A 19,716-nucleotide genomic window follows, 5' to 3' on the forward strand; every position below is an offset into this window, starting at 1 on the left:
ATAAAAGCTTCATGTTCTTGGATTAATAAATGTTTATTTCCAATACAATATATTCATATTTAGTTCTCTGAAAGTGACCATTCAATATAAAATCTGTTAGTTATAATTCTACTTTTACGTCAGTTTTTAATTCTTCATGTCTAAATGATTTTATCTGGAAAAGTATCTGACGGCATTTTTAAAAGGAAAAATGGCTAAGAGCAGAAGTGCCTTAAAAAAGAGGACCAAATTAACCAGAAATGAAGGTTCCATTTCGACAGAATGTTAAACCAAGGAATTGGCAGCTTGGAGGCTAAAACATCCAGCAGCTCCCACGGTCCATCAACACCGGCCTTGCTGGCCGGGGCCGATGGGGGTTGTAGGCCAAACCTTCTGGCACTGCACTTGATAGTGCTCATAGGCTGGGAAACAATCCATGGTTTGAAGCTGGTTTGTTTCAAACAAGAACACAGTTAAGATTAACTGGAGTTAGTGTTCCAGAAAAGCCACGTGAGGAAGGGTCTTGGGGCTGCACCAGAGGAGGGGAGGGGGCTGTGGGAGAGCACATGAACCGAAGGCGTGTCTAAGCGTATTCACGCCTTGACAAACAACCGGACAGGCAGGTGCCCAGCACAGAACCATGAGCAAAGTCAGCTGGAATGAGTTCATTGAATGCCTTAAACACGGGCGTAGAACTTGCTTTTTTAAAGCTGGAAATACTTTCCTGGAGATGGGGGAGGTTGCAAATTTTAACAGCTCAGCAGCGCTTAAAAACAAAAGACGGCAACCCTTACCTACGGCCCCACTGGCTGGGACCAATGGGAGCTGTAGTCCAACATATCAAAAAGGTGTCAGGTTGAGGAATGTTTTGCTGGTAAAAACTTTGTAAGATTGGGGGATTTCTTTGAAACCTTTTTTATATATATGAAGACTCCCAAGAAAAATCTTTAGGTGTTTGATTAGGAGCAGCTATTCCCATGGGGTGCAGTAACCACATTTAAAAAAAAAATTACCGGAGCAGAGAAATAGCCTTACGGAGCTGCAGCCAGAACAGTGCTTGCCAATTTCTCAGTTTCAAATCACGCCCTTTCCAGGGGGCTGGGAAGGACCGCTCCTATCAAAAGCACCACCGCTGCCACCCCGTACTTTTCAGCAGAAGAGAGAATCGCAGATTCCCATCTCCTGCCTGCGCAGAGCTGGTGGCGATCTGCTTTTCGTGCACTGAATTGTTAATCAATCGTAAAACTCTGGGAAATGTATGCAAGAAACAGCACCCGCCTCTCTCCGGAATAAAACCACGTTGCATCACGGCATCTCGAGACCTCTGCCTTCAGAAGAAAATGACCTAGAAGAGAGAAAATTGAACGGCAGTTCAACGCAGAGCGTTCGTTTCCGCATTTTATTTTACGAGGCAGCTTAAGGCGGCAAGAATGCAACATGGCAGATCCCGTATACGGATTCGGGCGCCTGGGCCAGCATCACCTGCTCTGAGGGTCGAGGACGCAAAGGAAGGCATGCTCGGAATGCCGGCGTGCACAGAGGTGCCCTGCTCAGAGCCGCCGTCCTTCCTTCTGGAATAAAAGAGGGTGTCTGCCCATCCGTCAGCACTAAGAGTGCAAAGCCCGCACGAGCCATACGAAGGGCCCCCCGAGGGTGACACCCTCAGGCTTATGGAGAGGGGTGGTTAGTGCATTAATTTAAAGGCACCTGGCTGGCTGAAGTCTGCACAACGACTTCAGATGCTCCTGGCCAGCTGGTATCTTGCAGCCCATGCAGGTGGGGGCCATGGGGATGAGTGCCAGATGCACTTGCCCACTGCCCTGAGACTGTAGGACGCCCCAAGGCCAGGGGTGCCTGGGGACGTGGCTTCATTTGCACAGGGCAGGGGGAACTGTGGAGCAACTCTGCACGGACCCTTTGCTGTAGCAAACTGAGGGCTGTTCCAATGCGTGCAAAGCCAGCTTCGCTTCTGGTTTAAAAGACAGTAAGATCCCAGTCCTCATGGTTCTGGAGACAGGGCTGATTTAAACAGGAGTGTGGGAAGATGCCACACACGGCGTTAGAACACTGGACCACTCTCTGCGCCACCTGGCAGAGATGCTTCCGGATCTTGGACAGAGGGGGATGCATCCCATCCACCTCGTTTAGTTAGCCATCACGGAAACGTACGACAAAATACCGCAAACCGCACCTCACCACACACTCATCTTCTGGTAAGGCACCCACACAACAGCCGATGATCACCAACGGAGCAAGCACTTCATGCATTCCGATCCCCCAAAACCAGTCCCACGTCTTTGATTAGGCATTGGAATTCGCCCCAGGGGAGCCAGAATTGCATGCAGGTGAGTCAGCAAGCTGGCTGAGCAGGCACAGAGCTTCCTTCTTCCACACGCAGCACAGAAACCCAGCGAGCCGCCGGGGGAAGGCGCTTCACCTCTCCCCCGGCCAGTCCCAAGCAGGCGAGAAATTTCAGCAGGGCTAACCTGGCGCCACCAAATTTTGGAAGGCTGTGGCGGCAAGAAAGATCGAAGGCACGCGACTCGGACACCCTTGCAGGCCCAAGAGGAAAGGATGAGGACAGAGCAGCAAAGGGCTGAGGAAAGGAAAGGCGGGTCCTACCTGCCCCGAATAACGCGTGGCTTTTGATGTGGGTCTCACTGGCTCTTAGCTAAGGCTCCGCTTTCCCTGGGCTGCCAAGGAATGAAGCCCTTCCCACTGCTGAGCAGCCCTGGGGGCAACCAAAGGGAAAGGTGACGTAGCTAAAATCTCGCCCACCCAAATGTCGGAGCACGTTTTGCAAGGAAGGGCAGCGGTCCGCTCCAGCATCGCCAGCTTCTCTGCCCGCCCGTGCTCTCACGCCGTTCACCAGCAGCTCACTCTGCCGGGTGTTAGAAAGCGATAACGCACTGAAACGCTTCCACCCTGCCGATGCGTCTGTCCCGCAACCAAAACTGCTCAGAGACAGCTGAGAAGACCCGCTGAAAGCTACCGCACGGACTGGGTAAAGCGCCACCCACAGGTTGCCTGGGGATGATAAAGGTTGTAGTCCACCCTGTCTGCAGGGTACTGGGTCAGGGAATCTCCGGAACAGATTGCAAAGCAGGTTCTTCCAGCATTTATGGATTGCTTGGTGCGTTTCGTTCCATCGTCCACTCACCGATGGAATCCGCTTTTGCGAAAATCCGTCCGCACACACGGATGTCCCGCAGAATGCGTGCTTATCAAAGGAAGTTTTGGGTTGGGTTTTCTATTTTACGTATTTTCTATGACAGAGTTTGTGTAGCTTTAGAAAGAGTCTCTGGAATCCACCCCCTGCCCTTGGGAAAAGCTGGACCACTGAAGAACTTCCAGGTCAGACTCTTGGAAAATAGAACTCGCCGGTCCCTGGTTCCAGACTTCTGGGCACCCCTTGCAAAAACCGCGAAGCGGATTCCAGTCCTCCGCAAGCCTACCTCGCTTTGCTTCCTGCCAGCATGAGCTCAGCCATTTCGGCAGGTCCATCCTCAGAACCCAGGGGCCGTCTCGTCCGACTGCCTGCTCTAGCCGGGCCTTAAACCTCAGGCGCAGGGACAGCATCCCCGAGCAATGGCCTGCCCAGGCTCTGTTGAAATATCTCTGCAGGGAACGCCCAGGGCTTCCCAAGACATTTCTCCGGAAGCCTCCTCCAGAGCGGCTTCCCCGCCATTTCTACAGCGCTCCGGGGAGGAAGACAGGATCCGCCCCAGCAGGCTTCGGCCCTGCTCGCTCGCTGCCGACTCTCTCATCTCCGGGACGAGCGAGGCGAGCCGAGTCCAGCCCCGAAGGAAGCCCTCACCTTGATCGCCACGGCCACCAGGATTCCCAGGACGGCGACCGCGATGATCCCGAACGCACGCTTGCTGAACCGCTTCAGGACGAAGAACTTGGCCCAGTCCACCTTCCGCTGGCTGTTGGGGGGGTAGCGGATGCTGTTCATGGCCTCCATCTTGAGGCCCCTGATGAGGCAGGAGCGCTGGTGGGAGAAGGTCCGGAAGCTGTACCAGCCGTGGTAGGCCCCCATCCCGCTGTTACCTGGGGGCCGACAGAGCAAGGGGGTGAGCAAAAGGGGGGCGGGTCGAGGGCAGGACCTTGCACAATCAACCAAGGGGAAAACAGCGATGCTGGAGAGAAAAGCTGGGCAGACAGGCCTGCCAGTTCTTCAGAAAGCTGCACCGTGATGATAAATCGTTATTAAATATTGCTGGGCCAGTTTAATGTGACCACACAGCAGCAAGAGTGAAAGGCAGCAGCAGGGGAAAGAAAAACAGATGGGCAAGCAAGTTACTAGTCCTCAAGCAATGAACATGATTATTCAGTAGTGATGATGAAGATTAATTGTTCATAAAGATGACTAACTTGACCTCACAGAAGCCAGAGAAAAGCAGTGACATAAGAGGGAAAAGATAGGTGACTACTCCCGATGTAGTTAGCATGATCAAATAATTATGGTGATAAATTGTTATAAACTATAACTACATTAATGGGCCTTGACTTCACAGAAGTGAAACAGAAAGGCAACAATGCAGAAGAATCAAGTTACTAGTCCTCAAACTATTATCACCATCATCTTCATCAGATAACTTGTCAAATACAACTGGTTTTTACAATAATTAGCGTGAATGAGAGAGGGTATGCTCATTTGGCCATAAGCTATAACTAAATTTTGAAAGGATTGAGCAAGCGGTTGAGCTCACAGCATCTCACGTACATTATCTGTTCCTCGTTTCGGCAACTCTCGCAACAGCCGTGCACACTAAGCCAGCGGCATTGTCCTCAAGTGGCGGACTGCAGGAGGAGGGCATTGCTGAGACGGAGGCAGGATTCAAACCAGAATCACGCCTGAAAAACGCTGCCACGGAGCACCTTGTCCCGTTCCAGGCAACCCCAGCCTGCCCCGGAGCCTTCTACTCACCGACCCCTCCAAACGGCAACGCTGGCACCGAGTAGTGCATAAGGACGTCGTTGGCGGTCACACCACCACTGGAAGTCTCCGCTATCATTTTTTTGATTACCTTGGGTGTGGGGGGCGGGGAGAAACACAAAGGGAAGAAGGATTGCCAAAGCTAAGAAACAGAGTACTTGAGTTGCTCTTTCTTGGATTAACTGGGCGGGAATAAAACACACCTACTCATTTTAGAGGAGCCTACTTTGGTGCCGGTGTGTTCGGGGTAACAGGGATTGAAAATTCTAACCCTAAAAAAAGAACTCTCTCGACTCAGATGGAAGCCCCACGCTTCCCCACAGCGGCCAGCCCCTTGCCTGACGGCAGCCTCCAAAAAATCATGAAGGCATGCTTCCCCACACCAGCTGGGGTGCTGAGGTATACAGCCTTGGACCCCAAGGACAGCAGGCAGATTTGTGACAAGTGACCCTCAACAGCCCAGAACGTGGCCTGACAGAAAGTTAACAGATGACCGATTCCAACAGAGAGAAGCACTCCAAGCTCTCCCGCCCCTCGGTCAGCGACACTTCACAGTACAAAAGGCACCCCAGGGAGGACGGACTGGCACAATAGCGGTGAGAAGGCAGCGCTGAAAATTCTCCAAATAAAACAAAACACAAGCAGCCAGTTAATGATCTTCCCAATTTCTGCTTGCTCGGTGATTAACAATTTGGAAGGAGATGTCGGAACCTGAAAACCTATCCGAAAGAGTGCCCCCCACCCCTGCCCTGAACCAGCTAAAAAAATCAGAACTGACAGAAGAGCCCTTCCTCTTCCAGAGCTTGAGGCCCACGACCTGCCTGCAAAGGCCCAGATGGGGCCCGTCTCCTTTCCCCCGTCGCTGCGGTTTGCCGGCTTTTGTGCGCTCGCCTTCCCATTCTAAAAGGGCAAAATGTTTCTCCGAAGACTTAAGTTACTGGCTGTTGGGGCTTTATGCCAAAAGGGGCTTTGATTTCGGATATTCCAGCCCCACTGCATCCTGTCTTCGGCCCGACCCTTCTCGTCTTTGTCCGGCCCTCGCTGGAATGCGGCCCCTGCGAGAGCCTCCAAAATTGTATTTGGCCCTCGGGCTGAAAGAGATTCCACAGCCCCACGGATGTTTTTGTGATATTGGCCATATTCCCACAAGATGCCGTCGGATCGGGTTTCGGTGAGGTTACCACGAACGCTTTGTAAAAGCACCTCTTCATGTGTTGGCGACTTCAAAAGGAGAAGGCAAAGCAAAGCGAGAAAGGCAAGGAGAAAGAGGCTTTCACGCCACCGACAAAAACGTGTTCGATTTTGCTGCCGCCTTTGAAGGCGGTGGGTGGAATCCCTTTGTTCCAGGTGAAATCGCCCCCTGCCCACAACCCCTTGAGAAAACTGGCCAGGCCCGGTGCGGGCAGACGCTCGGTGCAGGCTGCCGATCTCCCGCCATTTACCTTCTTGTCCTTGGAGAAGACATACAGGGCAAGGGGCTTCTCCCGCTGGTTGATGAACTGGATGGCGCTGTCCAAGCCCTTCACGGTGACGATGGGAAGGACTGGGCCGAAGATCTCCTCCTGCATAACTCTGGAGTCCGGGCTGACATCTGCCAGGACTGTGGGTGCTACAGGCAGAAAGAGAGAGGGAGAGGGGGAGAGGGAAAGACTGAGCGGCAGAGGCAGAGGAGGAAAAGATCCCTGCACGCGGCATCCAACCCTGCTGGGATTGCCGCAATGCGCTACACAAGGGGTTGCCCCTGAAAGCAGCCCACAAACTCCCAGTATGCGGAAACAGGGTGGCAACACTTATGATGGGGAAAGGTCCTACCGGTACTTTGTGATCAGCACTGGCTCCAGGCCCAATTCAGAGGGCTGGTTTTAAATTTTAAACCTTAACACTTGGGCCTGGGCTCTTGGAAGGACGATCTCCTCCCCCGTTTCCCCCCTGGAGGCTAAAGAGCTCCTCCTCGAGGTACCCCTTCCAAATCAAACTAGGCCGGGGACGGAAAGACATGGCCTTTTCACTGGTGGCCCCCTTCTGTGGAATGCCTCCTCTACCACTGAGAGCTTCATGCGGCAGCCTTTGGCCACTGCGTTTTCTTCGCCCAGGAATTTTAAGGATCTGAAAAATCCCACCAGGCATTTTTAGTGCTTTTTATAGTTTAACCTGGCTCTGGTTTTTAATTTGGTTTGACGATGCTGCTGGTTTAATCTTCGCTTTCCTCTGTACTGTCTTGTTCCCGCGTTGGTACTGTGTGGGTTTTAATATACGGAGCGCTGCCCAGATAATTTCAATTACTGGGTCGTTTAAACACTCGTGAATCAAATTGTTGAAATAGCAGAGGAACAAACCACACAAGAAAAGCTAAGAAGGACCACTGTAAATTCTTTGGCTCAGAAGCTACTTGAAGTGGAAGTACCAAATGCATCCAGTACCGGCCACGACAAGCCAAAAAGGATATTAAAGAGCTGGAAATGCTACCCACACTCCCCACGGGGCACCGATGGAGGTCTAAACTCAAACTGGTACTGGCCTTACCAATAAAACATGTCTGTTCGTCCGCTTCTCCTCCGTGAGCGACCTTTTGACCTTCTAACAGGCCCATGATCCGCTTAAAATGCCGCGGGTTCACAATCCGTTCATAGTCTGGGGAGTTTTTGATGTCTTCGCCATAAAAATCCTGCAAGCGGAGGAAGGCAAGGCCCGTCAGGCTGGGGTCATGAGGACTAGCGCCTTACTGGTGTCATAGCACAAGACCTCACAAAGCCCATGTGAGTACATACAACTCACGTGTGCTACACACGATCGGACACGTCTTTCCGCAGGATGGCCTTCTACGGAGGAGACCTCCTGGGCCACCCCAATTCTGCGCTCACCTTGAGTGACTTCTTGATCGACTCCACTATTTTGTCTTTGATGGATGGGTCACACAGAATGTAGTCGGGGGCAATGCAGGTCTGCCCACAGTTGACAAATTTGCCCCACGTGATCCGCCTAACGGGAGAAGAGCGGATGGTCAGGTTCCCTCTCGCAACTTGGGGTCCCGGTATTTAAAAGACCGATCTGCTTATACCTCCCTGCCCCCACCTGGAAATCATGACCCAAGGCCCTGTTTTGCCTGCCAACACATGCTGAACTTTAGCGGGTACGTACTCATGAGCAGGGCCTTCTCTGTGATGGCCCCCTAAACTATGGAATGTTGCCAAACCGGCAGCAGGCAAAGGCAAATTCATTCTGCCAAACCTCAAAATCTTTTTAACCTCCACTGGACTTGTATTTAATACACTTAATGCTGCTTTAAAAAAAATCATCTTTTGAGTTGCTCGGTTAACCGTCTCTTTCAAAACCTGCCTTTTATTGCTACTTCTAAAACTAAGATTTTTCTAACTCGCTTGGGTTCTACCATTGGATTTAGTTGTTCTGCTTACAGGTGACTCAGGCACGGAAGAAGCCACTGAAAAATGAACTACCTGCAAGCCACGTCCAGGTCACAGTCTGTGTGTACATAGCAGGGAGATTTCCCCCCCAGCTCGAGTGTGACCGGCGTCAGATGCCGGGCAGCTGCGCTCATGATGATTTTGCCCACGTGGCTGCTGCCGGTGTAGAGGATGTGGTCGAACCGTTCTTTCAGGAGCTCCGTCATCTCCGGCACCCCTCCATTGACAACGGGGTAAAGCTCCTGGCCCAGGCAAATGGCAGTTAAGAAACTAGGCAGCTCACGGAGAGCGAAGGCAACGCTCACCACCCCCACCTCACCCCGCAGGGCCTGCGTCTGTGCAGCTTGATCGTCCGTGGCCGCACTGGGGTGGACGTTGCTAGGAACAACGCAAGCGTCCACAACCCAGGCAGGGTCCTGCTTTCCCCGAAACTGCAAACGTCTTGGAGTTGCTCTCGCTGTTGAGCCCAGAGGAAGCTGGGTCTTTTGTTGTGATGCTCAGAGGCCGATTCTGTTCTAGCCACTTTGCTGGACGTGTTAAACTGGGGGGAGCGTAAAAGCTCACCGCGCATGAGCTGTGCATGAGCTGTAATTAGCAGAGTGCATAGCGGTCAAAGCATTGCAGAGGGACTTTGGAGATTTCATCCCTGGTGGCAGGAAGACGGGCGACAAGGGCCTTTCTCTGAGATCAAGTTGGGGGGAACGCACAAGAGAATCCTCGCGTTAGATAGAAGAACCCTTGGGGGTTCATCTAAGTCAACCCCCCTTCTCTGGAAATCAATGCAGCAAGATCGCCACCGCATTTTCCACTGCCCCTTAAAACTTCTCTATTCCAGCAAGCAGTTTACTGCTGTTTTGTTTGGCTTCGCCTCAGTATTTTACTGCGCCGCGGCTCGAGGGGCTACGCCACCCTGCTTCTGCAGAACACTTTCTTCTGAAAGCACCGTGGCTGCAGTCCCAGCCGCAGGGGAGTTAAGTGCAGCTGCATTGCTTTGAACCACGACAGCTCCCTGCGCCTACCTTGTCAAGATACTGAGGCAAAAGTTCTTCCAAGAGCTTAGCCGTGTGTTCGCTGATCTCCGACGGCTTCATTACAACGGCGTTCCCTGAAATGTCGAAAAGCTTGTCATGGGGACACGGGAGGGTTGGAAAGGGGGCAATTTAACCTCCCTGGGAGCTGCTGTCGGATCAAGCCCCTAGGGAAAGCTGAAACGAGCAGGGCAACACCACAATATCTTCTGTGTGTTACGATCGACTGGTTTGGCCTTTGGGGCAGGAGGAGGGTGGGGTAGATGCACTGATATTTATGGCAGGAAGACCCTGGCGCCTGGTGCCACTTTATTCTTTTCGGCACCAGGCCAAACCTATTTTATTTTCCCAATGTTTCATGATCTGACTGTTTTAAGTGCGGTTGTTACTATTGCAAAGTTTAGGATGCTATGTTTTAAATTTTCTTCTCTTACGTTTTATTGTTACACCATCCCGAGACTTCGGTAATGGGATGGTCTACAAAAGTTTTAAATAAATAAAAATAAATAAGACCCTAACGAGCCCAATGACCTCGTTTCCCATACAAGAAGTATGTCTGCACCCCGATGTCTGATTCAGCCTCCCCAGAACTGGTTTGTCTGGTATCTCGCCCTTTCAAGCATTAAATGCCTGTGATCAAATTAAAAACGCCACAAATAAAATACATTTACAATTCCCACTCGGTTCAGGTTTTAAACGGAGGTGCAAGGTTCTAGTGCTCATGGCAGCAAATACGTATTTCAGAGAGCGCAAATAATGCAGATGCTCAGAGGGGCGGCTGAGTCAGTCCTCCACACACTGAACCATCAGGCCTCAGCAGCTTGCAGAATCGCTAATTTCTGGAAGCAAATCACTCATTTGATTAGGTGTGGCTGCAAAGCTCTTCTGGCTGAGGGCCAGCTGCTTAATCACAGAAACTCTTTGGGAAAGTGGGTAGCACTGCAGGCCCAAGAGACGATCCTACCTGCATTTCAAGCTCCTTCTGGGAGCCACTTAGCTTTAGGAGAGGCGTTTCGGACTTTTGGGGCACGGGGAAAGAGCTCAACAGCCAGGCAACCCCCAGATATTGTTGGCTGAGGGACAGGGGGAAGGCGACCAGAGGAAGAAGGCGTGGGTTTCTGGGTGACCCTAGAAGGCTGGATGAGAAGCCTGCACTGCCCCGTTAAGGCCAGATTTGGCTCCCTGGGTTCTGCACCGCAGGCTTTGGGGTCTCCTCCTGGCATTGCCTCTTGACGAGGGGAAAAGGTACATGCCGATATATGCTGAGCGGAAGCCAGGCGGGTTCAGGAAGAGGATGTAGGGGAAGCCCAACCTGTCGCTCCGGGTGAACATAATGAGGCACTTTCCCAACACTGTCGCAGCACAAGCCCGTGGCAGCGCCAGCGTGGCGAGGGGCTTTGCTGCCTTGGCTCCACAGAAAGCCCTGCGGCTGCTTTGGATGCCCACCCCCATCATCCTGGACCCACCAGCCCTGCCTGCTGGGGCACAGAGGACCTGGCCTGAGGCAGGACGGCAGGGGCGGCCCGACCTACCGGCTGCGATGGCGCCGATCAAAGGCTGCATGACAAGGACGAACGGGTAGTTCCACGCGCCGACGATCAGCACCACGCCGAGGGGCTCCGAGCGGATGTAGGTCTCGTCCCCCAGTGTCATGATGGTCTTCTCCACGTGGCGGGGGGCGGCCCACTGGGGCAGCTTCTCTACCGCCAGGTTGATCTCGCTCAGCACGATCATGATCTCGTAGCTAAAGGCGTTGAACTTGTTCTGTTTGGGGACGGCAAGCGGAGACGGGCGCCCTCGTTCTCAAGCAGCCCAGGGCAACCCAGGAGGCACAGCCCTGGAACGCTCCCGGCCCGGCCTTCCTGCCTGCTCCAGTCCACTCCGGGACCGCCAAGCAAGCCCAGGGGCCCACTGCTAGCCAGCAAAGGCATGAAGACGGAGTGTTACGTAGTCACCAGAGGCCGGTGGCGTCAGGACCCATAATGCACAGCCCAGCAGGAGGACCCCGGCTTCGGATTTCCCCAGGGATCCACCAGGAGAGGGGCCCGGCCTCGTTCTCTCTTCCCTCGTTGTCCCCCACCCGCCATCTGCAGTGCGCACCAGCCCCTCCAGCCAGACCGCGCCCCCGGAGGCTGACCTTGTGGAGGTCGGCCTCGAGCGCGGCCGCGATGGCCTTCTCCTTCTCCTGCACCATCCGCTTCAGGGCCAGCAGCTGCTGGACCCGGAACTCCACGGGGAGCGTCTTGCCCGTGTGGAAGGCGGCCCTGGCCCGCTCCACCACCGTCTTCATGCGGTCCATGGCTCCGGAAGGCTGCAGAGAACGCAACCAGTGGCGGTGTGAGGACCAAACGGTGCTCCCCCGCCAGAGCCTGGGCTGCTGACCGGCTTCCGCTTTCAACACCCACATTTTTATCTGCGTGAGCTGTTCAAGTACAGCTGAGGAGCCAACTCGAGTCCCCACGAGGCTGCGAAGCTCACTGGGAGCCTTCGGACCAGTCCCTGTGGCCCATCGGAGCCTCCCAGGGCTGTTGGGAGGATGCAAATACAGAGATGGAAGGCCTCACAAGCTGTCCTGGGGGCCGTGCAAGAAAGCAGGAACTGGGATATCGATGCCATTGCACGTTAACTGAAATAAAAGGAGCCAGGATTTGGGGGCACCCCAAGCCCACCCCAAGCAAGTTGCCATTTCCCAGGACTGGGGGGGTGGGGGGGCTCTGCTGATACAAACATCCCTCTGGATCCCTGCATTGCAGCTGAATTCAGCCCAGGATTACAACAGCAGCCTTGCCCGCCAACACACACCCACACCAAGTACATCCCCTTGCATAATGCTAAGAGCTTGCTTTCAGCTGGCACACCTGTTTTCCCTCTGGCTTTTGGGTGGCTGAAACTGGTTCGGCCTGTCTACAGAATCCAGAAAGGGAGAGGGAATCAGATGTCTTAGCCAGGAGCCATCAGAAAACAACTCTTTAATACTGAAATATGCTTTTGACAACGGTTTGCCTGCTTAGGTGTTCTCCCTGCTTCTTCGGCAGCCGGACACAGCAAATGCAGTCTCGGCGGGTCTGGATCTCTCCACGGAGTCTGATCCCACCGATCGCATCATCTTTCTGGGTCTGAATGGCACCGCAGGGGGGATTTTCTGTGCCCACCTGGAGGGCCAATCCCAGTAAGGCTGTTCTAGGGGATCTCTGCTCTGACATGCAGCAGCCAGGCTGAAAGGTCTTTTATATCCTGTACTCTTCAAAGAACTCACTGGAGAGGTTATCCAGAGAGTGAAGCAAGGTGCCGCCCATATGCTGAAGGCACCTGGCTCTCTCCCTCCTTTTCACCAGGTTAAAGGGCGGCGGAGGCGCCTCCAACCGATGCCTGGCGTGAGGCACCATGAACGAGGGCCAGTCCCCCGAGGCACAATCCAAGCGAAGCAGAGGCATCATGAGTGGGAGGATCGCTGGCTCAGCTTGGGAGCGCCCAACCTGATCTGTAGGGAATTGCATTAACTCCGAGGAGGAGCACATGGATTAGGGTTAAACTTAATACAGGCTGGTGATCTGATATTCCGGCCCTGTGCGTGTAGTCTCGCCCACTGCTGGAATTAAATATTGCACAGGCGGCCAAATAATTGGCACACGAAGCTGGTTCTTTGGCAAGAGTGACTCCCCTTCAGGGGCTTCTCCTCTGTGTCTATCCCAGTACGTAGTCATAAACAACAGCAATCTTGATTTTCCAAGAGCAACGCCACACTCAAAAGGGAGGTACCAGCAGGCTTGGACAACACCTGCTAGTCAGCAAACACAGAGAGAGGCTGGAAAAAAGCTTTAAAACTCCCTCCCACAAAGCAGAGCAGCAAAACTGAGCTGGTCTGTGAACATGGGGGGTGACCTACTGGGAGGGAAGGCTTGGAAAACAAGCGGGGCAGGCGTAATGGGGTGTTGTGGAAAAGGACACAGCTGGCCGGCTGAAAGTCTGAACAGGAGCATGCCACATTGCAGTGTGGGATGAGTGGTACACACTCCTACACACGGCAGGGCGAGTGTGCACCTGTTTCCCATTTAAATGCAGCACACCACTCTGGAGAAACACTCGGCCTCTGGGTCAAGCCACATATGGGGTCAAGCACCATGCACATACGGGTTTTTCTTTTTTCTCCGAATTCTGTCTTTGTTTTCATGGAGATCAAAGTACAGGTAGCTGGTTCTATTCCCTCCCTCTCCAAAACTCCCATGAAACAGGCTGGGCTGAGAGGGAATGACTGGCCCATGATCGTCCAGTGAACTTTAAGGGCTGAGATCTGAAGTCTACTATAACTAGTACTCTAAATGGTTTAGGTTTTAAGGTTGCTGGGCTTCCTGTACACTGCCCTTTAAGTTGCCACCTCTCCTTCTGTCACTGCTCCTTCATCTTATAACAGCAAACAGAAGAACAAGCATTTCACAAGAGAAAAACCTTGGCGAAGGTGTGGCGCAACATGGAAATAATAGAACGCATTACCTGATTAATTCCTGCCCTTTAGCCTGCTCCTAGAGGCACAGAATCTGGGTGAAAAGATAAAAAAAAACAATCCGACAAATGTTGGAACACATACACGGTCCTTTCACACACGCTCCTGTTGTTCTCTTCCTCTTTATATCTTTTTGAAACATTTTGTAGACCTTATCAGTTAACACAGAAGAAAAAAAACATAATTCCAGAAATAGCAAACTTTAATACAATACAATCAGTTTGTAAAAGAGTTCAATGCTTTTTCTTCCAATCAGACTTGTGTTATAATCATTTACATGCTCTTTAACATAATCTCTTAAGACCCTGCCTCGATCCTCAAACAAGCTTTCCTAATGGTACCTCCGTTCCACTTACAGGCCAGGATCCAACAGGGATAGCCCTGCCACAACAACGTTAGGAACGACTTCTGGCAGGCAGTGCCATCCCATCAAGGTCCCCTCCACGCAGAAAAAGCCTCCAGAAAGGCACAGCCAAGGCAGCTCAACAGGACCAACCAGGTTCCTCCATGCGAAGCTACTGCCATTCTAGGAATACGGGGGGAAACGCTGCCCCTGCTGAATGCCTGGCCCTTCCTACTAGAAATTCACCAGGACGTCACGGTCTGCAAGACCCTTTTTTGCAGCAGCAGGTACGGGGGCATGAATACATTCATCGGGGCAGCGATACTCCCTTCCAAGGAAAAAGGCCTCCGGGCGCCGCAATCCAGGCTGACATTCCGCAGGGGCAGCTTCCTTCCTCAGCGGGACCGCCGCGCGAAAAGAGCCCGTTCACTGGCCGCAGAGCAGGCAGAAGTTCGGCAGGGGCAGACTGGCAAACGGCCCCGAACAGCGCAGAGCACGTGCGCACTTAACGGGGGGGGGGCTTCGGGCCAAAAAAAGGGGCGGAACGCCCGCCTCTCCCTTACCTCCGTGAGCCCCCTAAGCTGCCCAGTGCACGCGCCTCACTCACCCCCTTCGTGTCCGTCTGAACGCAGCTCTCTGCGGGGGGCATGTCGACCCCAACCCGCCCACTTCCGCCTTCCGGTCACGGGACGGGCTCCTGCCGGGAGGTCGCAGCCCCTCTTCCGGTCCCGAGCAGGCCCCGCCCCCCGCACGTGCGGCTCTGCGGCCGCGAGCGATCCGATTGGCTCGCGCCAGCGGCGCCTGGGACGGACCCGCGCGCGCGGTCACGTGGCTCCCCTGCGCCCGCCGCTGGTGGGAAGCGAGAGCGGCTATTAGGGTTAAAATTAAACCCAAAAAATTATTAGGGTTGCAATTAAACGCAAAGCGGGCACTGAACTGAACGCATCCCGGATTATTATGGCATTTAAAAGCGTTGCAATTAAACTTAAAAGCGGGCACTAAACTGAACGCATCCCAGATTATTATGGTATTTAAAAGCGTTGCAATTAAAAGGGGGCACTGAACTGAATGCATCGTATGTCGTTATTATCAGCATGATGCCTATTGCTCTAAAGCGTTGCAATTAAATAGGGGCACGGAATTGTATTGCTATTATTTTAATACCCTTGCCATTAAACTTAAAAGGTGGGTGCTTATATAATGACCAGAAAAAGTACATTCTGCCTGCCTGCTCTAAAGTCCTATTGACTTCAGTGGGGTGTACTCTCCACAAAAGTGTGTGTGGGGGGTGCGGATGATTGCAAGCCTAAAACGTCTACGTTTGGACATAAACCCAACACCAGCTTAGTCCTGTGTAAACACGTACGTACACAGCAAGCACACACACTATCACCCTGATCCTGTAGAAGACACACAACCTAGAATTTTAATTGAACACTGGGATTTCTTGAGCAAACATGCATCAGATCAAACGTTAGCACAGAGCTCTCCTTATAAAAAGATTACTTTCGCCTCCAACCGCCCAGAAAGTGTATTCCTCGCTAGTGCCCAGTACCGCTGCCTCCCTAATTTTTAGGCTGCTACCGGGGGAAAAGGAGCACAGATGGCAAGCGGAAGCAGCAGTAAATTTCAAAGGGAAAATAAGTCCAGGGCGAGCCACTGGTTGCCCATCTCTGATGTTTAAGGATGAAGGAGAAATCCATTTTATTTTTCTTGCAGGAGGAGAAGCTGCACTCTGAATTCTGGCCTGCCAAACCAAACCCCAAACCATGAAGGCATTAAAGGAAACCTTCTTAAGAAGCATTGCTCAGGGGGTGATTTATGGAGCACCAAGTCCAGGAAGAATATGTGCAACTTGGTGCTCAGGAATGGTTAGAAGTATCTGCCAAGCTGCTGGACAGGATGAACTTTGCTCTGATCCAGCAAGCAGCTCTTTTATCTCCCGATAGCGCATCGAAGGATGGCATCGACCTTTCCAGCCACAGCAGCTCAACGCTGGCTCCTGCCAACCCCCGCCTTACAGCAAGACAGCTTTTGCAGAAGCGCCACGGCTGTATGGCTGCTCCTTTCCTCCACTGCCCGAATTGCAACATGTCCCCCTTTGCCCTTGAACAACAGTGAGGCAAACAAGAGATTGGAGCTCTCCGATTGCTGGCTTGGGGACTTTAAAAGCACTGTTCCCAAGCTGAGAAAGAGTCCTCCGGGCTGAGCCAAGCTGCCCTGCGGACTCCCCAAGCCAAGCTGTATTCCAGAAATTTCTTGCAATGCACAGCCCACACCTGAAATTATGCCGGGCATGGGCACTGGCACTCAATTTTTTTTTCAAAGGCTCATTTTTACAATTCTGCTGGCCTATCAAAAATGCCTGGAAAGCAGAGGCAGCATTTCCCACTTTCCGGACCCTCTAGGCCAAGTACCTTATTCAAAAGGTGGCAAGCAAGCTTTCGGGTTCCTCAGAGCTCCTCTGGATGCCCAGCAAAGCAAGAAGCAACCTGACTTGTGGCCACGCCAGGATGTTGTGATGTGGCCCAGAAGAAAAAGACTACCCTCCAAGAAATCGATCCAATGAAATCTGCCCTGCTAGTTTCACGTTGCATCTAGAAAGGGTGCAGCCGATAAACCTACCATGGCTGACCTACAAATTTTTAAACATGCAAAATCCAGCTTATACCTGCCTCCGTCCCCAGGGCTTCTTTCTTAGGTAGAAAACACAAGCAAGGGGAGACATTTCTAAATTAGAAATCTTGGAGATTGATTTCAGGTTTTAAAAAATCAATCGCCATCACACTGGGTAGCGTGGCCAACTCAGAGTAAAGTCCCATCTTAGAAAAAAACACCTTTCTCTAGTTTTAGGATCTTGTTCCTGAGATTGCAGAGATGCGGAAACCTCAAAAGCTTGCCTTCTATGTTCTGACATTTGGGTTGGTTCTAGAACATATTCCTATGGAATGACCATTTCTCTAGTTTCTTAGCAATCTGGCCTTTAATTTAAAAAAAAAAACACCAAAACTTAAGATCTTTTAAGACCTCTTAAGATCTTAAAAATATCTTAAGATCCAGGGAAGACATCTCAGATCTCTACTTCATCTTTTTTTAAAAAGAATTCCAGATTTGCACAGTAGAAAATTTCCCCCAGGAAATTCCACTGCAAATGTTTAGGGATCAAGGCAATTTCTCCCAAAATGCAAATACAGGCGGAAAGTAGAGATTTCTCTGATCTGTTTTCTATGCCTTCTGAAAACGCCCCCAAATCAGAAAGACAGTGAACACTGCCCCTTCATTCAACCTTGGCTAGAATTTGTTCAAAACAGCAGAACCAAGCAGAGAAATCTGTTACCTGTCACCCGGAGTCGCTGCAACACGGCTGGCCTTCGTCCTCTGTCGAACAAGACTGCCTTATCTCCAGCCCTAGACAACACCCTTCCACGCTAGAAGCGGCAGGGAAATTTGGATGCGAGCCCAGGACTGGCATCTGTACCGTATTCTCGTTAAAATACCATGCATGTGAAAAGAAAAGCAGAAAAACCAAAAAGAGCCCTGCAGCACACCAGACGGCGGAAGGCGGGCTGACTTCAGGGTCTAACGATACATTTACTGCACTTTTTAATTATGACATAGCTGACCTTCTCAGGGCCTTGAGCAACACGTTTCAGAACAGCAAACAGGAAATACAAAACATGAAAATAAAGAATAACAGCAAACAATTTAGCCCAGATTCCACTCTGTGTGTCTCAGAATTGGAGTCGGGTTCAAACCTGGATCTAGGAATGTGGATTCCCTGGGCACATATTCATCGGAGGAATCCCCGACTGGTACTTTTCGCGTGAAAAGTCATTCCTGCGCCTGGCACCAGCCTTGTTTTCAGGATACTAATTCTGCCGGGAGGAAAACATGACTTTTAAAGGATTAATTCTTGCGTTACCATCCTTCCTTTTGCCTCTTGCAAGAAACTCAAGGTGGCTTTCGAAGCCCTCCTGCTTGCCATTGGATTCTCACAACAACCCTGCGAGGTAGGGTTGGGCTAAGACTCTGCACCTAGTTCAAGGCTGCCCAGCCACCATGTAGGAACTCCAACCGGGCTCTCCTGACTCCTAGCCCAACACTCAAACCGCTGCACCCCACTGGCTCACCATTGTTTTGGCTAAGAAAGAGGAATCTGCTAAAAACATCCAGCCATCTCCCAGTGGATCCCAGTTCAACCTTCAGCCCACCTCCATCTTGGACAGCGGCTGTTCTCAGGATGTTCCAGGGGCACCAATCCCAGGGCCCTCCAGGTACTGGCAGAGGAAGGGGGTACCCCGGCTTGGGTGCCAGGTGAAGGGGTGAAGACTCCTCTTTTTAGTCAAGTTGCTCTTTTGGAAGCGAGAGAGGACCTCCCTGGCTGCCGCCACCCACGAAAGGATGTCCTGGCTTCCCCATCGACCAGAGTCGAGGCAGGTATGCCAAGGGGCAAGCTGAGAAGCCGCACCTCACCCACAGGCCCCATGACCTGTTTTGCCTTGCTCTGTGCTGGCGTGACATCAAGTGCCACATCTTGACTCTGGCGTGTCAGACCAACAACCACGAGCCCCAGCTTGCTTCCTTATCTTGCATCCCTTTTTAGATTCTCATTTCAGCTCCCAAACATTGACGAACAGGCTGGATAAAGCAACTGATGCTCCCCTTTCCGGCGCCAGCTTAAGTCCTCACACCTCAAAATCAGCTTTGCCCCCACAATCATACACCCCCAGGGCCAGAATTTCCCCCCCTCTGGCACGTGCCAGAGAGGCAGAGAAGACGGAGCTCTGTTCTGTAGTAAGGCTGCCTGAACAGCAATTAAATCCACGTATAGTTTCGTAATTTGGTCCCCTTTTTGGATTATGCCAAGACCCCGTTGTTCCGTGTCTTTTCTAGTGTTCAGGATACACTAGATATGTATCCTGAACACTAGAACACTAAACGGATACTTTGGCATCCGTTTCTGGCTTTCTGCATCACACAGATGGAGTTTGAAAACAGACTGTTCATTTCGCAGTGAAGTCTTACTAGTTCGCTTATGTGGGGGAAATAAACATTCCTCTGGTCCCCAACCTGGAACCTTCAAGATGTTTCAGTTCCGGCTCCTGCCCGCCCCGGCGAGCTTGGTCGATGGCCACGAACACTGGCGCCTTCCAGCCCCAAGCACCTCGGAAGGCATGGTGGATTCCATGCACACAAGTACGTGGAGGACTTTCCCATAAAATGGGTTTACAATTGAACATCAATGAAAAAACCGATGCTTTTACGCCCCTGCTTTGGAGCCAAGAATACAGACTGAGAAGTGGGGTAAGAGCGTACCACGTATTCCTGCTCCTGATGGGCAATGCATTTATCTTAGCACTTCTAAAAAACAAAACAAGAGCATCAAGGAGACTCCTGGGTTACTAATTATTCCACAGCCTCCCACGCACCTTGCATGATCTGGTCCCAGCAGGACAGGTTTGGGAAGGAAACTGGGCCGTCAGCGAAAATGGAGGGTGGGG

At 52.0% G+C, this 19,716-nt stretch overlaps 1 protein-coding gene across 6 annotated transcripts; it reads right to left on the reverse strand.

The window, feature by feature from the left end:
* Positions 1–14: 14 nt before the first annotated feature.
* Positions 15–17,949, reverse strand: ALDH3A2 (aldehyde dehydrogenase 3 family member A2). Of its 6 annotated transcripts, none has more exons than XM_044429858.1 (13): positions 17,553–17,949; positions 13,863–13,906; positions 11,509–11,682; positions 10,904–11,135; positions 9,363–9,448; positions 8,377–8,585; positions 7,783–7,900; positions 7,445–7,586; positions 6,364–6,530; positions 4,913–5,012; positions 3,797–4,032; positions 2,602–2,710; positions 15–1,324 (listed from the first exon to the last, which is right to left on the reverse strand). In XM_044429858.1, exons 3-12 carry the CDS (start codon positions 11,668–11,670, stop codon positions 2,651–2,653), a joined length of 1,512 nt encoding a protein of 503 aa, XP_044285793.1. In that variant the 5' UTR covers positions 11,671–11,682; positions 13,863–13,906; positions 17,553–17,949; the 3' UTR covers positions 15–1,324; positions 2,602–2,650. The 6 variants fall into 6 exon arrangements, with proteins under 6 accessions (XP_044285793.1, XP_044285792.1, XP_044285795.1 ...); XM_044429857.1 differs by lacking the exon at positions 17,553–17,949 and adding an exon at positions 14,823–14,927; XM_044429860.1 differs by lacking the exon at positions 17,553–17,949 and adding an exon at positions 14,229–14,726.
* Positions 17,950–19,716: the final 1,767 nt, after the last annotated feature.

The sequence above is a fragment of the Varanus komodoensis genome, unplaced genomic scaffold (genome assembly GCF_004798865.1).
Source record: "Varanus komodoensis strain SLA01 unplaced genomic scaffold, ASM479886v1 scaffold20_1, whole genome shotgun sequence".
Lineage (NCBI taxonomy): Eukaryota > Metazoa > Chordata > Lepidosauria > Squamata > Varanidae > Varanus > Varanus komodoensis.